Source organism: Rhincodon typus, chromosome 4 (genome assembly GCF_021869965.1).
Source record: "Rhincodon typus isolate 14 chromosome 4, sRhiTyp1.1, whole genome shotgun sequence".
In the NCBI taxonomy this organism is placed as follows: Eukaryota; Metazoa; Chordata; class Chondrichthyes; order Orectolobiformes; family Rhincodontidae; genus Rhincodon; species Rhincodon typus.
In genome coordinates this window covers 76014980-76036518 of record NC_063335.1, presented here as the reverse complement: position 1 = coordinate 76036518, position 21539 = coordinate 76014980, and the positions used below count along the sequence as shown (strand labels likewise).

General features: G+C 37.4%; 1 protein-coding gene across 1 annotated transcript in view; it reads right to left on the bottom strand.

Annotated features, from left to right (window-relative positions):
• The window catches only part of smchd1 (structural maintenance of chromosomes flexible hinge domain containing 1), a 162307-nt gene that overhangs the window by 16597 nt on the left and 124171 nt on the right, over positions 1-21539 (bottom strand). Inside the window, exons 30-37 of the mRNA XM_020529185.2 lie at positions 18146-18277; positions 15324-15476; positions 13991-14123; positions 12013-12132; positions 8881-8966; positions 6549-6671; positions 5549-5739; positions 1431-1540 (exon numbers count right to left, since the gene is read on the bottom strand). Of these exons, the coding sequence (XP_020384774.2) occupies positions 1431-1540; positions 5549-5739; positions 6549-6671; positions 8881-8966; positions 12013-12132; positions 13991-14123; positions 15324-15476; positions 18146-18277 (1048 nt within the window). The remainder of the gene's footprint in view (positions 1-1430; positions 1541-5548; positions 5740-6548; positions 6672-8880; positions 8967-12012; positions 12133-13990; positions 14124-15323; positions 15477-18145; positions 18278-21539) is intronic.

Below are 21539 nucleotides of genomic sequence, written 5' to 3'. Positions count from 1 at the left end.
GGGGGGGGGGAAGCGGCAGTTCTGATTCTTAATGATGGTATTAGTACAATAGAGAATGATGGCTTAAGTTCAGGAAACCAAGGTGCGGAAACAATTTGTGTAGAAGGAGAAAAGATAAAAGCAAGAGGTCATTTGTGGGAGTGGGAAACAGAACCCTTAACAGCAACCTCACTAAGTTGAAGTATAAAGGAAGAAATAATTCAAGCTTATCAGAAAGGTATGGCAATAATCATGGGAGATTTTAATCTGCATACAGACAGGAAAAGATAGGCAGGCAAAGTAGCTAGATGACAAGTTCACAGTATTTTCATCATAATTTCTTGGAACAGCATCTTCTGGAGACAACCAGAAAATTGGCTATATATTAGACATGGTATCGTGCAATGAAACAGGATTAATAATCTCAGTGAAGGTGCTCCTAGGTAACAGTGACAATAAAATGATTGGATTATACATTTAGTTTGACAGAGAAAGAGAGCAGTAGCTCAGACTATATTTTTCAATTTAAAAAAAGGGAATTAGGAGGGTATTAAACGGGAACTGGTTCAAGTGAATTAGCCATTTAGTTTAAAGGACAGGTGAATAGAGATGTAATGGCAGATATTTAAGGAGGCATCTGAATACACAAATGGATACATTCCACTAATAAAGAAAAAAATCCCACTATCCATGGTTAACTAGTAATGTTAAAGATAATATCAAACTAAAAGAAAAAACTAAAAGAATTGTGAAAAGACAGGTGCAATGTTAGAAGATTGCGTAGAAAATAAAATGCAAAGAATGACCAAAAAATAAAGATTTAAATTTAGAGAGCGAGATATATAAAAATATAAAATATAAATATAAAAACAGACAGCTCAAGTTCCTGGAAATATTTAAATCAAGTCAGACTAGAGAATAACGGAAAATAAGGAAATGTCCGATGCACTGAGCAGATGTTTTACATCAGTTTTCACTACAAGAGAAACAAGTGGCATCCCAGAAGCAGGAATAAATCAGGAAATGGAAAAGAGGGAGGTACTTGGGGAAAGCACAATCACCAGAGAAGTATCACTGAATAGAATGCTGCACCAAAGTCTTGGAATATTTTTCAGGGAGAGGTAGAATGATTCTCGTTAAACAGGGAGATGAAAGGTTATCATGGGTAGGCCAGAACACATGAGGTTACAGTCAGATCAGCCATTATCTTACTGAACAGGCAGAGCAGGTTTGAGTGACAGAAGGCCTACTCTCCTGCTCATAATGTGTATTTGGAAGTATGTAGCACCCTTTCAATGTTGAAGAAATTGCTACGGACTTAGGAATTGCATCAGGCCTGATAAGTTAAAGATAAAAAGTTTTCTCTTTTTCTTCCAACAAAACTAGAGTTCTGTACTGTTTAACAAATATAGTGTGTATGGCTTTAGACATGGTTAAGATCAAGACTTTACCTGTGTGACACTGCTCCACATTTTCAGGAAAAATAAGCAGTTCCCGGGCAAAAATTGGATTTCCCTCAGGCTTGAAATGACATTTTCCATTTCGCATGTGAGGTAAAGGTCTATAATTTAAAACAGGTCATGAGCTCCTTGATCTCTAAACAAAATTTATAGAACATTTACAAAAGGACATGTTCAAAATCAATTTAAAATAACCTTATATGCATGTAGTGTTACTTTTGTATTTCTTTTCATGGCAGGAGCTGATTCTGGCTTAAATTGGCTCTGAGAATTTTTAAGTACCATACCTTGTGTTCGAGCACTTATAACTCCTTTAATATTGCCAACCATATTAGAAAGTATGCATATTGAATTACATTGAAAATATACAGTACAAAAACAGATCATTCAGCCTAACCAGTCAAAGTTATCATTTGTGTTCCCTTTTATTCCCCTTCAGTCTTTCAAGTCCTAAATATTAGCATAACCTCTCTTCCCTTCCCATAGGCTTAATGATGTGTTTAAGGGGAGGATAAATATTATTCACCTCAAACTCTCTTTGTTACAGCAATTTGTACACTTGCACCACTCTGAGCAAAACGGTCTCTTGTGAATTTTGCATTTAGTTTCTTTTACATTTGTGACTCTAGTTTTGTTTTTCATTTTCTCTGCACCTATTATACAATATACGGCAACAATTTTTAATTTCTAAGGTTTTTGCAAAGATTTGTAGCTAGGATTGTGGGTGAAGTTGCTGACTTGCTCACCAAGCTGACTTGTTTTCGTTCAGATGTTTTGTCACCATGCTAGGTAGCATCATCAGTGAGGCCTCCGATGAAGCGTTGTTGTTCTACTCTGCTTGGAATTTATACTGTCTGGTCTGTTACGGTGAGTATTGTCATTTCCAGTTCTGTTCTCTTTGGGTTTGTATATGGGATCCAATTCTATACGTTTGTTGATTGCATTATGGGTTGAGAACCATGCCTCTAGGAATTCCTGTGCGTGTCTGGCATCTGGCCACAAGAGATTGGGGGGGATAGCGTGGAGAGAGAGGGAGAAGAGAGAGGTGTGGCAGAGGGGAGGGGTTGTAAAGAAGGGAAGTGGTAAGCCAGGAAACTAAAGGTCAATTAGTCCTAGCTCTGGAGTTGGGAAACTACTGGCAGCAATTCTGAGGCATAAAATTAACCGTCACTTGAAAAGGCAGGGATGAATCAAGAATGGTCAGCATAGTTTTATTAACGAGGTCATGCATGACGAGCTTGATTGAATTTTTCAACGAGGTGACCAGGTGAAGGCAAATGTCCAACACAAGAGAGTGACAGAGAAAGTGAGAGTCGATGTTATCCAACAAAATTCAGTTCATTGATCAGAATAGGCAAAGTGGCAGGAAGGTCAAGGGGTTTGTATCCAATGGAGTTCTGCAGGGATCGGTGTAGAGAGTGTTCCTGCCTGTCATATATATAAACAATTTAGACTTCAATGTCAGAGTGTTGATCAGTAAGTTCGCAGATGACATGGAAATTAATGGGGTGGTAAATAGACAGGATAGCCTTAGATCACAATAGCATACAGATGGGCTGATCAATAGCAAATGGAATTAGATTCAGATAAGTGTGAGGTGATGGACTTGGCAGGATAAACAAAACAAGGGAATACATGATGAATGGTAGGACCCTGAGAAGCACCAAGGATCAGAGGGACCTTGGTGTGCATGTCTACCAGTTCCTTAAGGTAGTGGGACAGCTGGACAAAGTCGTTCTGAAGGCATTCTGATACTTATCTTTATTAGCCGAGGCACAGTTTATGCTGGAACTGTACAAGAAGTTACTCAGACCACATCAACAGTATTGTGCGCAGTTCTGGAATCCACATTTTAGGAGGGATGGGATTGCACTGGAGAAGTTAGTTAAGAATGATTGGATCGTCATTAGCAATCACTTGTTCAGAAGCCCTCATAACATTTAAGCTTTCTAAATAAAAAATTAAATACCCTGACCACTGATTTCCCTCAGCTTACCCTACTAGCTTGAGTGTTTTGAAAAGAAGTTCAACAGATTTGTGACCAGCCATTATCCTTGCATGGCAGAGCAGACTCAAAGGGCTGAATGGCCTACACCTGTTCTTATTACTTGTGGCCTTAGTATTTAGATGTGTAGTTGCGATGCCAAGGCATACAAGGCTATGGGCTGTGCTAGAAAATGGGAGTTAAATAGTTAGGTGCTTATTTTGACTGGCACAGACTTGATTAGCCAAAGGGCCCTTATCTGTGCTGTAGTTCTCTGTGACACTATCCAGAACTTTTACAATTTGAAAGGATCGTCATTAAATCACTCCAGACTCTTCCTTTTTCATGAGGGAAGTGACAGAGTCTGTTCAGTATTTTCCTGGTAGACATAACCTAACATTTCTCGTATCATGCTTGTAAATCTTTTTAGAATTGCCAGTGTCAATTGTTAATATGGTAAGAAGTGTATGCAATTTAAAAGTATTGTCTACCAAGGTTCATCACGAGTCTAGCTTAACGTCACTACTGTTCAATTCTACCCCGTAGAAATAAACCTTAATGCCCGGTTGTTTGATCTTACTAACTTGTACCACTACTTTTTACTGATTTGCGTATTTCATCTCCCAAGATACATTTGATCTTTTACCTCATTTGAGTTCTTAATTATAAGCAATATTTTACAGCATTTTTCAAGGAAATATATAAAATTTTACACTTATCTGCACTGAACATATCAATGATACTTTTTCTGCACATCTATTAATGTTGCCGTGATGACTGTTAGAGTTCCCCTCAGTACAGGCTAACTACCCCAAACTTGGATTAATAAGCGGCAAGTAATATCTGCACCTGGCAACTGCTGGACAATAACCATCCCTATAAAAGATGGAATCTGGACACTGCCCCATTATATTCAATGGCATTACCATTGCTGAATTCCCACCACTGACAGGAAACATCACTGGAGCAGCCATATAAGTACCTTGACTGCACAAGGGAGTCAGAGACTCAGAATTCCGTGCCGAACAACTCATCTTCTGACTCTCAAAAGCCTTCTACTACTTACAAGGCAGAAGTCAGGATTGTGATGGAATACTCACCACTTGCTGGGATGAATTCAGCTCCAGTAACGCTATAAAGAAGCTCGACACCCTCCAAACAAGGAAGCCTTCTTGATTAGCACTCCATCTACCACCTTAAATATTCAATCCTTTCCACCATTGGAGAACAGCAGCAAAGCATAAGAGTCACAAAATACACTGCAACTTGCCAATGCTTCCGCAACAACATTGTCCAAAGCCTCAGACTCCAGCATTTAAATGATCAAGCACAGATGCACGAGAACTGAACTGCCTTCAAGTTCCCCTCTTAAGAAGCAAATTCCTGAATTGGAACTGTATCGTTGACTGGCACTGGGCCAAAATCCTGCAGCTCTCTTCTAAGTAGCACCACACTACATAAATTGCACCAGTTCACCACCACTTCTCAACCGCAATAAATGTTAGCCTTAGCAATAATGATTACGTTCCAAGAATGAATGAAGTAAACAACTGGTTTCATATGTAAATTTAAAGGTTGTGCTTTTGTTCAAAGACTAACTTGTTAATATAATAGTTAACAGTGAAATGACCGCTGATAGTTGGGAGATCCTATTTTTCACTGTTCTTCACCACATTATGGAAGAAGTCATGTTGTGTTCAAAAGCAGTTCTACTCCTTGCAGTTCATCAAGATTTGCAGCTAACAGAGAGAAACGTCAAAATTCTGTGAGTGCAAAATATCGCTGATTTTAGAAATCGGAAATAAAAAATGCTGGAAATAATCAGCAGGACATTTCGTGGAGTGGAACAGTTAACATTTTAGGCGGATGATCTTTCAACAGATTGGTACAACATTCAAGCCTGCATGCAATGCTTTAAGTTCCTTATTTTTGTGGTTGTTTCTAAAAGGAGTGATAAGAAGCCAAATTTTTAAAAAATTCAAAGATAAAGAGAATATTGCTGCAAATATCATTACTTTGACATTTGCCCTGATTTGAGTTTGGGTGCATTTTACAGCACTTTCAAGTGACTGGCTTTTAATTAAATTAGGTTTAATCAGAGTAGAATTTTCAATGGCTTTTGTACCTTTTAGCATCTGGGAGATTTTTTCTGTATATGGAATCAAGTGGTAGTACTTGTTGGCGCCCCTGACTTTCATCGAAGATACGTCGAGCAGCATCAGTGGTTAAAGTAACCACACAGTCCATATCGCTAGCCATATGCCAAGAGACTACCCTGGCCACCTCATCATCTTCTATCATTGCCAAGTGTGCAATCTGTAATCAAGACAAATATCCATTTTGAGTTGAGGAATGTTCTGCATCACAAACTGAAAGAAAACAAATATTGGGGGAGAAATATACAATGCTATAAAGGAAATATAATCTTGAAAAATAAATGTTTTATTGGAGAAGTATGAGAACAAGAATGAGAACAGCAAAGAACAGGAACAACAGAATGAGTAACCAAAATTATTTTCTTTGGTTACTTGATTAATATAGCATGCTAATCTGCATTCTGTCATTCTAAATTGGCTTTAACTTTGATGCTGAATGTAGTAGGTCAATAATTTCCAAATTAAATATTTAATAAACAAGAAAGAGAAACAGAAATTGGAGAAACTTAGCAGGTCTGGCAGTATCTGTGGAAGAAAGCAGAGTTAACGCTTCCAGTCCAGTGACTCTTCAGAAGTTCTCGAACATTAACTTTGCTTTCTCCCCACAGATGCTGCCACACTGTCGACTTTGTCCAGAATTTTGTTTGTTTCAGAACTCCAGCATCTACAGTTCTTTGTTTTATAAACAAGAAATAAAATTTTGTTTAGCTTTAAGTACTAATAGAACAGTTGCAGCTTGATTATCAAATGGCTGGGAGCAGGGATATTGCGGAACAAGACGAGAAGCAGTACAAATGAGAACTTACGACATTTCCACGAGAACACATCAAGCAGATTGAATTAATACAAAAATTGAAACGTTTCAGGCCAGGTGATATGGGTTTTGTTTCAATAGTGGAGAGAAAAATGACAGTACAAAAATTATTAGTAAAGAGTAGCTTACAATGAAATTATTTACATTAACCATACCTTTCCTAAAACGTCAGCACTACTTCTGGTATAGTTAGACAGAGAACATGTTCTTCTGGGTAGTTTTAATATCCTGTCTCTTTCAATTTTCATCTGCTTCAGGACTGCATCAATATCTTGGACCTACATTATAAAACAAAAAGCAGTAACATTCAAAGCATTTCTTTGGTTGGAGAGGACGTTGCAAGGAAGATTGACAGTAAATTACTGCAGAACAAGTAAATAAATACGCATACTAAAGAGCATTATGCAATCTAAAAGGTTTTTAGAACAAATGGAAACATTACAAATGGAAACAATTCAAATGTAAATAATAAACCACAAAGAGACAAATCTCAAAAATTCTTGAGAAACATTAACTTCAGAAAAGATTAACCAGGACGTTGCTGCGCATGGAGGGTTTAAGTTATAACAGTGGGCTGTGACTTTTTTTCACTAGAATGTAGGCAGTTGAGGGGTGACCTCAGAGATTAATAAAATCACGAGGGTCATAGATAAGGTGAATAGCAAAGGTTTTTTCCCTCGAGTGGGCTGGGGGGCTGCTGTGGTCAAAACAAGCTGGGCATACTTTTAAGGTAAAAGGAGAAAGATTTAAAAGGGATCTGTGGGATAACTTTTTCCACACAGGGTGGTTTGTATGTGGAATGAACTGCCAGAGAAAGTGGTAAATGCAAGTACAGTTACAACATTTAAAAGACATTTGGATAGGTACATGAATCAAAAGGTTTAGAGGGATCTAGGTGAAATGCAGGCAAGAGAGACTAATCTAGTTTGGGAAACTTGGTCGGCATGGATGAGTTGGACTGAAGGTCTGTTTCTATGCGTATGACTCTATAAGAGTTATACAAAGTTTATACATCATAATTTTTATCCACCTTTAAAATTAAACTTTATTGCTAATTTTAAATCACAGAATCCCTACAGTCCAAAAAGAAGCCAATCAGCCCATCAAGTCTGCACTGATCCTCCAAAGAGCATCCCACCCAAACACAGTCCCCTATCTTTAGGACCCCACATTCACCATGGCTAATCTGCCTCGCTTGCATATCCCTAAACACTATGGACAATTCAACAAGGCCAATCCACCTATCCTGTACATCTTTGGACTGTGGAAAGGAACTAGACCACCTGTCACCCAAGGCTGGAATTGAACCTCAGCCCCCAGCTCTGTGAAGCAGCAGTAACTATTGAGCCACCATGCTGCCCTTAACCAAAGTGGAGAATGTGAGAATTCTTCAAAAGTCAAGCAATGCCAGAAAGTTGGGACAATAAATAAATTAGTTGGAAAAGAATCACTTATTTATTTGAAACATTGTGAAAATACAGCAACATGAGGTCCAAGTGAAGTAAACTGGAACAATTGGCATGTTACAACATCATTTATTAGTGACTTCCATCTGCAAGATAGATTCCCCATACTCTTTAAATTGTAATTTAAACTAAAGACCTGCATTTTGTTGCTGTGGCTCTTGTGATTACAAAGGAGAGGCAATCAAATTGCTAGAAAGTGTGCAAGTGAATTGTTGCAAATTTACTTTTCAAGATGAATAGTTTTGATTTAAGGTTAGTGTCAGTCTTTCATTGAAAAGCCCAGACTTAGGGAGATAATCAGAATTGTTAGTGCGCATCATGCCAACACCAGTTCTTCAAACAACCATCATTATCTAGTACAAACATTCTGCTTTTTCTTCATACCCAATGTGGCAACTATCATTGTAGCATTGATCTGGACTGAACTAACTATAAAGGACAGATGTGTTTCAATAATAAGAACAATCTTCAGAGCAACATCAAAATGATGATTCAGATTTGTAAAATCACAGAAATTTCACAACTGTCGTTTCTTTTCCTGCTGAAAATTGAATCTAGACATGTACACGCATTACTTACAGCCAGGGTCTATGGGAAGGTAACGCTGCACTTTTCCAGACAATTTTCAGAAGTCACACAGAATTTTTTTTTTGGTTCACACTCCTCACATTTGGGAGGAAACTCCTATGTTTATCTGGCAGTTCAACAACATAAAAAGTAATCTTGGAATCTCATTGATCAAAAGGAGGTAAAACTGATCTCAATAGTTCCAAATCATACTACTTTATTTTTGACTGCATAGCTCAAAAGGGGAAAAATAAATTCTGGCTAGACAAAATGTTTGCAGATTTGCATTTTGCTTGTTGCTCTTCAGACTTCCAATTACACTCCATCTTTGAATCAGCTCTACCAGGATGTTAGCACTTTCTTGGAAATTTACGGAACTAGGATTATTAGACCACTTCAGCTTCAGGATTGTCCACATGTACACATTTAAAAATTAATACACAAGTTAACTTACAGTTGAAACTTCTGCAATATCTATCTTCTGCTTTCGAAGTTCATTTCTTAGGTGAGTTTCTTTTGCTGTAGCTTCATGTGCTTGACCTTAATATTAGAGATTTCAATTTCAGTACTTAATCTGAAACTTTTAATTGCTACTTCTCCAAATCACATGTAAAAAGATTAATTGCGTTGGTGAACCATTTGGGGTGATGTCACTGAATGACTGTCTTCTGTCCAGTATATTCAGATTACATAATTACCTATGAAATCAAATTAACATTCAATGGTTCAAATGAATTTTGGCTGATCCACGTATCCATCACATTTGGGCAAGAAAGGGTTGTCATATTTATTGTATTCGATAAAGAGTAGGGAGTAGCCAGGGTTTGGGGTAAACCTCTAGGCTAGCTTACAGCATCACATATCAGCCCTCAGTGAGCTCTAGTTATCAAAATCAACAAGTCTTGCTCAAATTCTTCAGATGTTCAGTCTGAGGGGATAAGTAACTGTCAGGAATTCCATGACGTGTCAGACAACATGGCTGAAATAAATGCAGATATTTACATACATTAAATGGCAAGAACTTTTCAGTTTGTAATATGTGGTCTATAGATTAACAGACTTTATAAATTCAGCTATTTGCACTATGTTTTCAGAGGCATACTAGTTCACAGATTTATTTTTTAAAAGCTTGTTTAAAAAAAAAGATGTCGTTGTTATTGGCCATCCTTAATTGCCCTTGAAGACATCAAGACCTAAAACAAGAGACTGGCCTCGAATTAAAATCATTGTTCATAATTTGTACACGAGTGAAAAAGAACTGCAACAATAATTAGATTCTAATTTAACTCACTGCTAAGTTAATAAGGTCTCTATTTCAAAACCATTTCCAATCATCCGAGGTTAATGGTTTACTCAGTCAGGAGTTCAAGAATTATCTGCCTGAAGATCTTATATTGCATTGCTGAGGACATGTTCAAATTTTTGTTTCGCAGCAAGAATCAGAGGGACCTTAGTGTGTATGTTCACAAGTCCCTTAATGTAGGACAGGTAGAAAAAGTGCTTAAGGCAGCACATGGGATATTTGCCTTTAGAGTTTCAGAGCAGTGTGGTTAAACTGGAACTGTATAACAAATTGATTTTACCACAGCTAGAGTATTGCATTCAGTTCTGGAATCCACATTATAAGAGGGATGTGAGTACACTGGAGAGAGTGCAGAGATTTGCCAGGATGTTGCCTGGGTGGAGAGTTTTGGTTGAGCAGAGATTGGATAGACTGAGGTTGTTTTCCATGGAGCAGGGAAGACAGAGGTGATAATGATTTAGATGAATAAAATTATGAGGGGGCAAGGACAGGGTAGACGGGAAGGAACTTCTCCTCTTGGTGGAGGGATCAATGACCAATGATCATAGATTTAAGATAAGAGCAAGAGGTTTAAAGGTTACGTGGATGGTAGGAATCGGAATCTCAGTGCCTCTAAGAATGGTAAAGGCAGAATCCCTCATAACATTTTAGTATTTAGATGTAAACTTGTGATGCTAAGATATACAAAGGCTACAGTCTAAGTGCTGGAAAATGGCAATCGAATAGGTAGGTGCATGTTTTGACCAGCACAGACTTGATGGGCCATAAGGCCTTTTGCTGTGCTGCAGACTATGACTGTATGACTATGACTTACGCTTCATATCAATTGTTGGCTTGTTACTTCTGTACATCAAAATAACTAGAATACAAAGAGTTTACAGTAAAGCTTTCTTTAGTAAATTATACTTAACTATGTAAATTTTCCCACTGTTAAGTGTCGTCAGTAGCAAATAATTCCAAGTCATACAAGAACAGGATATGGTAAAGCTTCTTCCATCCTGATGCACTACATTTCTTTGTGCTAATTTCAGAATAGCTGTGCAGAAATGGCATTTGACTTTCTATACTAATCATCCTCTGCTCTTTAGCGATTGTGGATTTGGGAAGATCTGTGTTGCAGTTTCGCACCAAAACCGAATGGAACATCTCAATTTATTTTTAAGTAGAATCTATACAAAGTGGGAATTTGAGCAACTCTAAATAAAAACTACACACAAAAAAAAAGTCACAACATGCACATGTTGGGGTATGCATGGAACAGTAACTGATGGATAGCTCTAATTTGCTGTGGTAATGACAGCAAAACTGTTCAATGTTCATTACTTCTCAAACTACACAATAACAAACCCCATGGAAAGCTTAGAAGTATTCCTGAAGATTTCAAACAAATAGAAATTGTTATTTGACAAGTCCTTCCACTTGTATAAATCTCAAAAATCTCGTGAAAGATTTAAACTTGCCTTTCCTCTACAATATCAAATTTCTCATCGATTATATTATTTTGAAAATATGCAGGCTTTACGTTCATAATAATGCAACTTCTACCAGAATCCCATTTGCACGTTACAAACTTTACATTTTGGCAAGATATTAACAAGTGAAGGATAATTTTGCCTTGCTGTCTGAGAATACATCAATGTGACTGGCTGCTTGCACTGTTTGATGATGTCACTTGCTAGATATCAGGAGATTTTTCCAAACACAAATTCAAATCAAAAGTAGGAAAGGGGAAATACACAACCAGAGATTCATAAAATTTTGTGGCAAACTTTCTTTGAGATTGGTGGCCAGTGCCATGGCTTTTCCAATATCCACAAAATCCAAGTCAACCTTTCTAACGAAAGGTTATACCTACTATGTTAACCTAACTTCAGTTAACAAGTGATATTAGTACAAGTTGTTCCATAGGAAGCAATGACCTTTAGACAACAGGTCTAATATTTTTTCTTCTTTTTGGAGTACTTTCAAGATACAGGCAGTCACTGTTAGGAAAAGATGCCAAGGTCGTTTTAACAGAAAAGCAATGAAGCAGTATGTTACATTTGTAACATTGAAATTAGTCTCATTTACAAGTGGATTAAATGTGATCTGTTGGAATATTTTTCTCATTTTCAGTTGTTACATCTCTCGCTGTTTGGAAGTAATTCAACTGACCTCCAGTTGCTAGTATACTTTCATATACATGATTGACATTTGTAGTGCTCATTTTTCAAAAACAGAAATTAACTTCCTTCACATATGCAAATTTATGTATGACAAATATAAATGTATAATGTAGCTTACACTTCATTTCACTGATTAGTTGATTGGTGGTGTCAAATAAACTCCTGTATGCAATAATAGATAGGGAGAGTTGGTCCTTCTCTTTCGTCAAGGTTGTCATTTGTTGCTGTTTCTTAAAGTCTGTGAAGAAAAATATTGCCATCTATTTCAATATGCCAAATTGAATCTCATTTCAAGAAGGGTGGATTGTATTTTTTTTTAAAACCAGAATTATATTTCTCATTTTTGGATCAACGTTTCGCTGATTCTGTCAACCACGTGCACTTTGAGAACAGATAGAAATGCCACTACTCAGAAGTAGATGTTGCTACTTGGACTTTAGTAAAGCCTTTGACAGGGTTCTGTCTAATTAGTAAAATTAGATCACATGGGATTCAGGGTGAGTTTGTCAATTGAATACAAAATTGGCTTAACAGCAAGAGACAGAGTGATGGTAAAGTGTTGTTTTTCTGACTGGAGGCCTATGACCAGTGGTATTCCACAGGGATAAGTGCTGGGTTCACTTTTGTTTGTCATTTATATAAATGATTCAGATGAGAATATAGAAGGCATGGTTAGTAAGTTTGTGGATGACCAGGATTGGCGGTATAGTGGACAATGAAGAAGTTTATCCAAGATTACAAAAGGATCTTGATCAGTTGGGTCAATGAGCTGAAGAGTGACAAATGGGGTTTAATTTGGATAAATGTGAGGTATTGCATTTAAAACAAACAAAACAGGACTTCTGCAGTTAAAAGTAGGACCCTGGGTAATTTGAGGAACAGAGAGATCTGGGATTCAGGTACATAATTCCTTGATGTTTGCATCATATATAGATAGGGTGGTTAAGGAGACATTTAGCACACTCTGTCTTCATTGCTCAGACCTTTGAGTATCAGGGTCGGAATGTTATTTTTAGGTTCTACAGGATGCTAGTGAGGCCTCTTCTCGAATACTGTGTCCAGTTCTAGTCATCCTGTTAGGATAGACTGGGACTTCTTTCACTGGAGCATAGGAGGTTGAGGGGTGACCTTAGAGATTTATAACTTTATCAGAGGTATAGATAAGGTGAATGGCAGGTGACTGTTCCCTAGGGTGCAGTAATTCAAGATTGGGGGGCATATTTTTCATGTAAGAGGAGAAAAATTTCAAAGACATGAGGGGCTTTTTTTTAACACAGTGATTCGTGTGTGGAATGAACCTTCAGAGGAAGTGGTGGATGCGAGTACAGTTACAATGTTTAAAAGACATTTAGATAAGTACATGAATAAGAAATGTTTGGAATGATATGGGCCAAATGCAGGCCTAGTTTATTTTGGAATTATGGTTGGCATGGACTAAAGGGTCTGTTTCCGTGCTGTATGACTCAAATTTTGGATAAATTACACTTTTAACCATTTGCAGCTCAGCAGCATTTGTATTGGTAACCATAAGTAACAAGTAAATGTCTTGTTTTAAAAGATGTTACCATTCAGATTAGTTACATTTTATTTTTCTTCAGGAGCTGTGCTTAACTTAACTTCAGTCTTTCTTTCTAGAATATCTTACTTTTCCATTTTAGGTGTATTATGTGACAAAGGCGGTTTAACTTGACTAGCAAAATTTCAACACATTTCAGTTATCAAATAATAAAATGAGATTACCACTGACAAAATCATGGCCAAGAACAAATTTTTATTCCTTAGAAGACTGAAGTTTGAACTAGGAGTTTTCCTTATACCTACCACTACTGAGATCAGCTGGCTTGGAATAAAGAAGATAAATTGAACCTGGAACCATATTGATTCGAACCACAGATGACAATGTGGCATTATCCTTTCATTCATGACTCCTTACTATTTATTTTCTCACTGATATAACAAAAGGCCTGAGTCAACCTCAAATATTTGTAATGAAGTAATCAATGAGCTAGCTGGGACACTTTCATGTTAATTAAATAAGCCATAACATTTCAAGTTCTTGGTAAATAAGCAAACTATATAAGCTGCTTTATGCTTACCATTATAAAACATAAATGATAAAATGTATGGAGGTAAAGGACTCGGCTTGACAGGTTTTGAAATAGTCGGTTCAAAAATCAGCATATATTCAGTACTATCCCTACCAGGACAGTTTTCTGCCAGCACCAAGTTCTGTTAAAGAGGAATAAAAGTAAACAAAAAAATTAAGGTTCAAAGATTGGTAAACAATTTATGTTCATTGAAATTATAGGATTAGGTATAGGAGTGGGTGGAAAATCATTTTATGCTGATGCAGATAATTTTTGACCAAATAAACTTTGATTGTAAAGGAGTTAAAAGGCACAATGTTAGGACTGCTAGCTTATTTCAAAAATAATTGAATTTCTAATAATTTCAATGACTACAGATTGAAACATTCACTTTAAAGTTACAATAAAGCACTCGCAACATAAACTTCCTTGCACACTTTCTTGTCCATTTCAAGTTTCATAAATTCTAATGTATAGTCTGAAGATAGAAAATTAGGATAGTGAATGCAATGTATACCAAATGAATGAATAACATACAATAAATCTATTTTATAGATTCTGAAGTTTTGCTCTTGAACATACTACAAAATAATTTGCCAGCATTTATAGAAATGACTGAACAGATTTTGTAATCAAAAAACCTGTCACATCAAATTGCATACTTGAGCTGCATTCAAAGAATGCTCCCATGCAGAAAAGAATAACCAAATTCCTAACAAAAGGGAACACTGCACAGTTCCCTATAAATGGGAAAATTATAGAATTATATAATTTCTTTTTCATTTCCTTAGATACAGGGTGGGATAACAGTAGACAAATGCACGTCCAGAAAAGAACGCGCGCACACACACACAAAAATTAATTTAGTTGCAATGGTGGGATATTAATTGCTTCTTGAAATGACAGGAGGGACCCACAGTTTAAAGAATTCTGTAAGAAACTTAAAAGCCATAACATAGATAACCAAGCATAGCCAATAAGATTTATTTTTGGGGGGTGATGGGGAGCTGCTTTATTTTCTTGAAATAGTCAAAAGCCAATGGGACATGGTTAGAATAAATATTTCATAAGCACAAATACTTATTGGGCTTGGATCAGTAGAACCGGAAAGAAACCAAAATCAAGAGGAAGTCAGAAAGGCTTTTGGCAAATGAAGCTAAAATGGGAATGAGGTAATAATAAACTTTGACATTATGGAATACAACATGAAAAGAAAATTCTAAAAAGGTTCATCACATCTAGCAGCAGAGAAACAAAGTTAACATTTCAGCCCTAAAATATTCAGATCAACTACCCCGGTCAGCAGGCTTTTACCAGATTAGTTAAACTAAGTTAAACTTACTGAGACAACAGAAGACCCCTGGTTGAGCTCAAACTCCAAACTGCTGAGTTTTCCCTGAAACTGAGGAATCTCACTATCATCTTCAGTTGTACTTTTAATCGTAACCACCAACTTGCCACAAATATCCTCTCCAGTTGGATTGTTATATTCATCCTAATTGAACAAATATAAAGAAATCTTCAATGTTGATGAGTATATTAATAAACAAAATGTCTACATATTCAAATGTAAATATCCGTCCAGCAACATATGATTTTTTTTTAGTTAAAAATGCGGGCAAGGAAAACAAACTTAGTTCAGAAAAATATTGACTTTAAATTAGTTCTTTCAATGAACAGTTCTCCTCTTCATGCTTTTACATTTGCTCATCTATCCTGTCTCCACACAAGCCTTATCTGCAAATCACATAGCACCTCCGAACTTCTTCTTCTTGTGATTTTGTGTTTATTTAAACAACATATATTTCTCAGATTGGAAAATGGAAGCAAAATATTGTGGATATCACATAAAACAGGAGGTAAAGAAACTCAGCTGTCTGGTAGCATTTTAAAGGGACATAAACAAAACCTATTTGAAAAAGTGTTACATGTTTGCTGAATGAGGTGGTTTGTTACAGAAGCTCAGCTATACTCCCTCATATTATTCATTGCAATTTAGACAGGCAATGGCTGTAAGTCACATGTTCTACCCCCTGTTACTTCTTAAAGTGATATCACAATACCTATGGCCTTCAGAGTTTCACTCTCTCAGTCAATGAAACAACTTCTGACAAGTATTGTGCATTGCACATCATTCACAAATCCCTATCCTCTCAGCTCTTTTTTTTGTTTGTCTCTGGAAAAATATTCTCCAAATCAGTCAGAGCTCCACTTTCAAATTCCCAACTATCTATACTTCATCCCAATACCTCTACAGTTAATAATATGCACAAATACTTCCTCTGCTTCAACTTTAGTACCTGAGTCTCCACTGTCCCCCATCCCAGGCAGTATCTCTGTACAGCTGAAAAACCAGTCCCTCAGATCCAAAAAGCATTTCCTCTACTGGGCACCAAATGGTCATAACCACCCATAGCAAGATCTGGCTGGAGCAATTCAAACAGTCATTACTCACTTACCTCTGGCAAAACCATCTACATGGAGATAAAGATAACACTTGAATTCATGAATAATCACCTCTTTAAATTCCTACCCTTGCTCCTGCCCTTCCATCATATGCAAGCTCATATTTCTGTAGGATGGATACAGAAAAGGAGTCATTTAACCTGAGGTGCATGTCCCAGCTGTTTGCAAGAGCAATTAAGTTATGCCCATTTACTTGCCCTTTCCCTGTAACCTGGAAAATCTCTCTGTTCAGGCCATTGTCTACTTTTCTTTCAAAAGCCATGATTGGATTTTCCCTCAACCCCAATCTTCGGCAGTGTATTCCAGATCCTAAGCACTCACGGTATGAAGAATGCTTTTCCTCATGCTGACTTGGATTCTTTTACCAGTCACTTTAAAATCATTCTCTGCTTCTCAAGTCTTCCATCAACAAGAACAATTTCTCTGTATCCGCATCGTTGAGCCCCCTCATTTTATTGAATGTTTTATATAAAAGCGCCTCTCACCCTTCTCATCTCAGAAGAGCTTTAGTTTCTCTAAACTATACAAATAACTGAGGTCCCTTATCTCTGGGACTATTTTCTAAATCATTTCTACCTTGCATGTCCTCTCTAACACCTTCACATTCTTCCTGAAATGCAGTGCATAGAATTGGACAAAATCCTCCAAAGATTCATCACTATTTCCTTACTTTTGCACGCTATGTCACCAAGACACATTCAGATACCTCCGCTGCATTCTCCTTCACGCCATATCTTCTAAAAAAACTTTTAAGCACTCATGCTGTCTATCTCAGATCTCTTCTCATATCTGCTCTAAGCTAAGCATTCCTGCTCCCCGAACCCACCTATGCTGGCTGACAGCAAACACTTCAATCTCCAGATACACTCTACTTCTTTTTAAAAAGTGATGTCACTCTCTACTTCTCTTTCAAAATGATGTCTAGCTAAAGAAAAACTACACTGTTACTGTGATAATATTGTAATAGCCACTTACTAACCATATGAGATTTTCCATGATGTAGAAGTGCTGGGAATGGACTGGGGTGGACAAAGTCAGAAGTCACAGAACACCAGGTGACAATCCAACAGGTTTATTTGAAATCACAAGGTTTAGGAGTGGTGCTCCTTCGTCAGGTGGTGACTTCACCTGATGAAGGAGCAGCACTTTGTAAGCTTGTGATTTCAAATAAACCTGTTAGACTACAAACGGATACTAGACTTTCAACAAGTATACCATTCCTCTCCAATGTTTTGCTGTTGTATAATTCCATCTTTCTACTCCGATTATGACCAGAAAATCTCATTCCACACCAGATTGCTCTTTCTTCAAATACTTTTCCTCCTTAAACTCATTTTTTTTTTTTTACCATTTACTCATAAACAACACTTTACAGCAACAACCAATCATTTGCTTACAAACGTAAACATTCAGACTTTACAAGTGATCCACAATAGTGCATAATTTACCAGGCTTTACCTTCCTGATAGCAATTTAGCAACTCGTCAGGAAACACGTGGACACGGTCATGAGGACAACTGATGAAAGCAGAATTCGGCTCAGCGGTGATAGCCTCTGCAACTCATCTATTGAAAATCACTATTTAAGCTCACAAGCAATGGACAAGAATTTAAAGGATTGTTGTCGTACAAAGAACAACAATATACAACAGAAAGGGAACAATTATTTGCATTTCATACTGGAACAAAATTTTATTACCATGACTTTCAGACACAAATTTTTGACCAAGGTACGATGGGTCACACTGCGAACATTTGAGACTGTGGGAGTGGCTGGCTGCTCTTCTGGCATTAATTTAACTGGTTCACCTGGTACCACACGGAAAGTGATCTGGAATGAAGCAAATGGCACAGAAACTAGAATTAGATTGGTTATAGCACCACAGGCAGTGATTAAGCATGTTGTATCAATTGGTTGTACACCACCTTTTTTCTCTGTAGTTCTTTCTTCTCTAGGTAGATTTCAATTTCTTTTGAAAGTCAGAATTGAGTGTGATACCACCACACTCTTAAGCAATGTGTTACAGATCCTACTCTGTTAAACATTTCTCACGTTGATTCTTTTGCCACAGTAAATGTCTATCCTTTCGTTCTCGATCCTGAAATAACTGATGGGAAGAATTTGTCTCATGGCTCATCTTCAGCATCTCTATCAAATCTCCTCTCGATGTTCAATTTGTTTTTGAAGAAAACATCCCAAATACCCAATGCCATTTCATTTTAAAAAAATCAACCTGCTCAGGATGTCGTGACACATCTCTGGAGCACGTGGGACTTGAATTCGGGCCTCCTGGCTCGGATGTAGGGTCATTGCACCACAAAAGCCCCAATTCTACCTATATAGCTGAAATCCCTCAAAACTTCTCTGTACCCTCTTGAATTCCTTGATATCCTTCCTAAAGTGGTACTTAGAATGGGGCACAATATTCCAGTTCAGACTGGGTCAGCATTTTATAAAAGGTATAAACATTTTACTTCAATTTATAAAGCTCAAGATCTCAAATGCCTTGTTAATTGCTTTCTCAATCTGCCATGCACACTTCAATAATTTGTGCACACGCATAATGTCCCTCTGCTCCTCACTCATTTGAATTATATTCTTTATTTTATACTGCCTTTTCTCATTCTTCCGACTAAAATATCACTTCACGCATCTCAGCATTCAGTTTGTTCCCACCCAACCAGTCTACGTTTAGCCATGTATTTATTTCACTAATCACTATCTTCCTTACAGATGAGAAAGTTTTATGTCATCTGAAAATTTTGAAATTGTGCCCTGCACACCCGAAGTCAAGTTCATTAATATGGATAAAGAAAAGCAGCTGCCCTAATACCAAAACTTCGGGAACTCCACTCTACATATCCTTGGACTTGGAGGGGGTCCAGAGGAGATTCACAAGAATGATCCTTGGGATGAACAGTTTGTCATATGAGGAGCAGTTGAGGCTTCTGGGTCTGTACTTGGGAATTTAGAAGTACGAGGAGCGATCTCACTGAAATTTACAGATTACTGAGGGGCCTGGAGGAAGTTCTTCCACTAGTATGAGAGGCTAGGACATGAGGGCACAGCCTCAGAATGAAGGGATTACCCTTTAGAACTGAGATGAAGAGGAATTTCTTCAGCCAGAGGGTGGTGTATCTGTGAAATTAATTGCCATAGAAGGCTGTGGGGCCTAAGTCATATTAAAGACAGAGATAAATAGGTTCTGGATTAGTAAGGCGATCAAGCGTTATGGGGAGAAGGTAGGAGAATGGGGTTGAGGAACATATCTGTCATATCGAATGGCGGAGCAGACACTACGGGTTGAATGGCCTAATTCTGCTCTGGTATCTTTTGGTCAATATCACCCTTCAGTCTAAGAAACGAAAGCGCGCCACTATGTTCTTTTCCGGTCAGGCAACCAAATTTTTTTCATGCCATCACTGTCTCTTTATTTCATATTATTATTGTCAACTGGATTTCAGCTGGTAGCCCTCTTGCCTCTGAATCTCAAGTTTCTGGGTTCAAGATGCACTGCAGCACATGACATACAAGGAGGGACTGACAGAGTGCTGAGTTATGAGAAGTGTCATCTTTCAGATGAGATGTCAAACAGAGGACCTAACTGCCTGCTTGGTCAGATGCTAAAGTCCCACAACATTATTTTCAAAAAGGCGTAAAGAGATAGCTCCTGTTTCTTGGCTACTATGGACTCAATCAACATCAGAAAACAGGTTGCCTGGTTATTATCTCTTCACTGTTTGTGGGAGCATTTTGCTACGTACCTGACATTAAAACAGTGACTACAATTCAAAACCATTTCATTAACTAAGACTCTTGGCAACGTCCGGTAGTCATGAATATAAACACATTTCTTTTTAAAAAAAATTGAGCTTCAAACTTTGTTGACAAAGCTGTTGTGTTGCACTTGATCAAATGCCTTTTGGAAGTTCATATATATTACATGAATACTGGTAATTTATATTTAACAAAAAACAAACAAATTAGTTAACCACAATTACCTTGACAAATAATGGTGACTTTCCTCAATTAATGTGTCCAAATTACTATGATGTGGAGGTGCCGGTGTTGGACTAGAGTGGACAAAGTCAGACATCACACGACGCCAGGCTCTAGTCCAACAGGTTTATTTGAAACCTCTTCACCCGACGAAGGAGCAGCGCTCCGAAAGCTTGTGATTTCAAATAAAGCTGTTGGATTATGACCTGTTGTTGTATGACTTCTGACTTTATTCAAATTACTACTAATTATGTTTAGTATTAATGCTTTTAAACATTAAACTGACTGGTTATATATTCAATAGATTAACATTACACACTTCTTTGAATGAAGCTATAACATCTGCAATTTCTCTCATCCTCTGACCCCACTCGTTTACTTGAGGACTGGACTGGAAAATTACCGAGACCGTAAAATATAGGAGTATCTAAGCTGTTCTGCCATCCAATGAAATCACGGCTGATCTGACAATCCTCAACTTTACTCTTCATAATCTATGCATAATACAGTGGCTCTCATTTGTATTATGAAGTTGTAATAACTGTCACATGCATTCTTAACAAGAGGCAGAGTGGCAGCAATGAAAAGACCAGGAAGCAAATTCTAAACTCCAGGTTCTACGACCTTGAGGGACATTGTACAACATACACTCAAAGATTTACAAGTCGCGAATCTGCACGTTCAGTCAAATGAAGACCCACGGCAGAAACTAGCAACCCTTAGCAAATGGCATCCTTGAATCAAGGGAGAGTCGATGATGACTAACTAGCATATCGTATGTGAGGAATGCGGAAATTACTATCTTCAAGTTTTTTCATGTTGATACCTTTGTTAAATGAAGACTTCATGTTATTTTAGGAGCACTTAAAAGTGAAGACGTACTATATCAATACCTCCAGAGGCTCAGAAAAACCCTATAACTCAACAGGTTTACAGTCAATATTCTGATTTTTGTCTGTCTTACTTGAGTCAGTATTTCAAATTTACCCCTTCTGGATTATTTACGTTATGTACCTTCTTTAAAGCTTGAAAAGACATTTCAGCATTGAAACACATTGTTCCACCAGTTTCATTAGCACTATGGTCTCATATT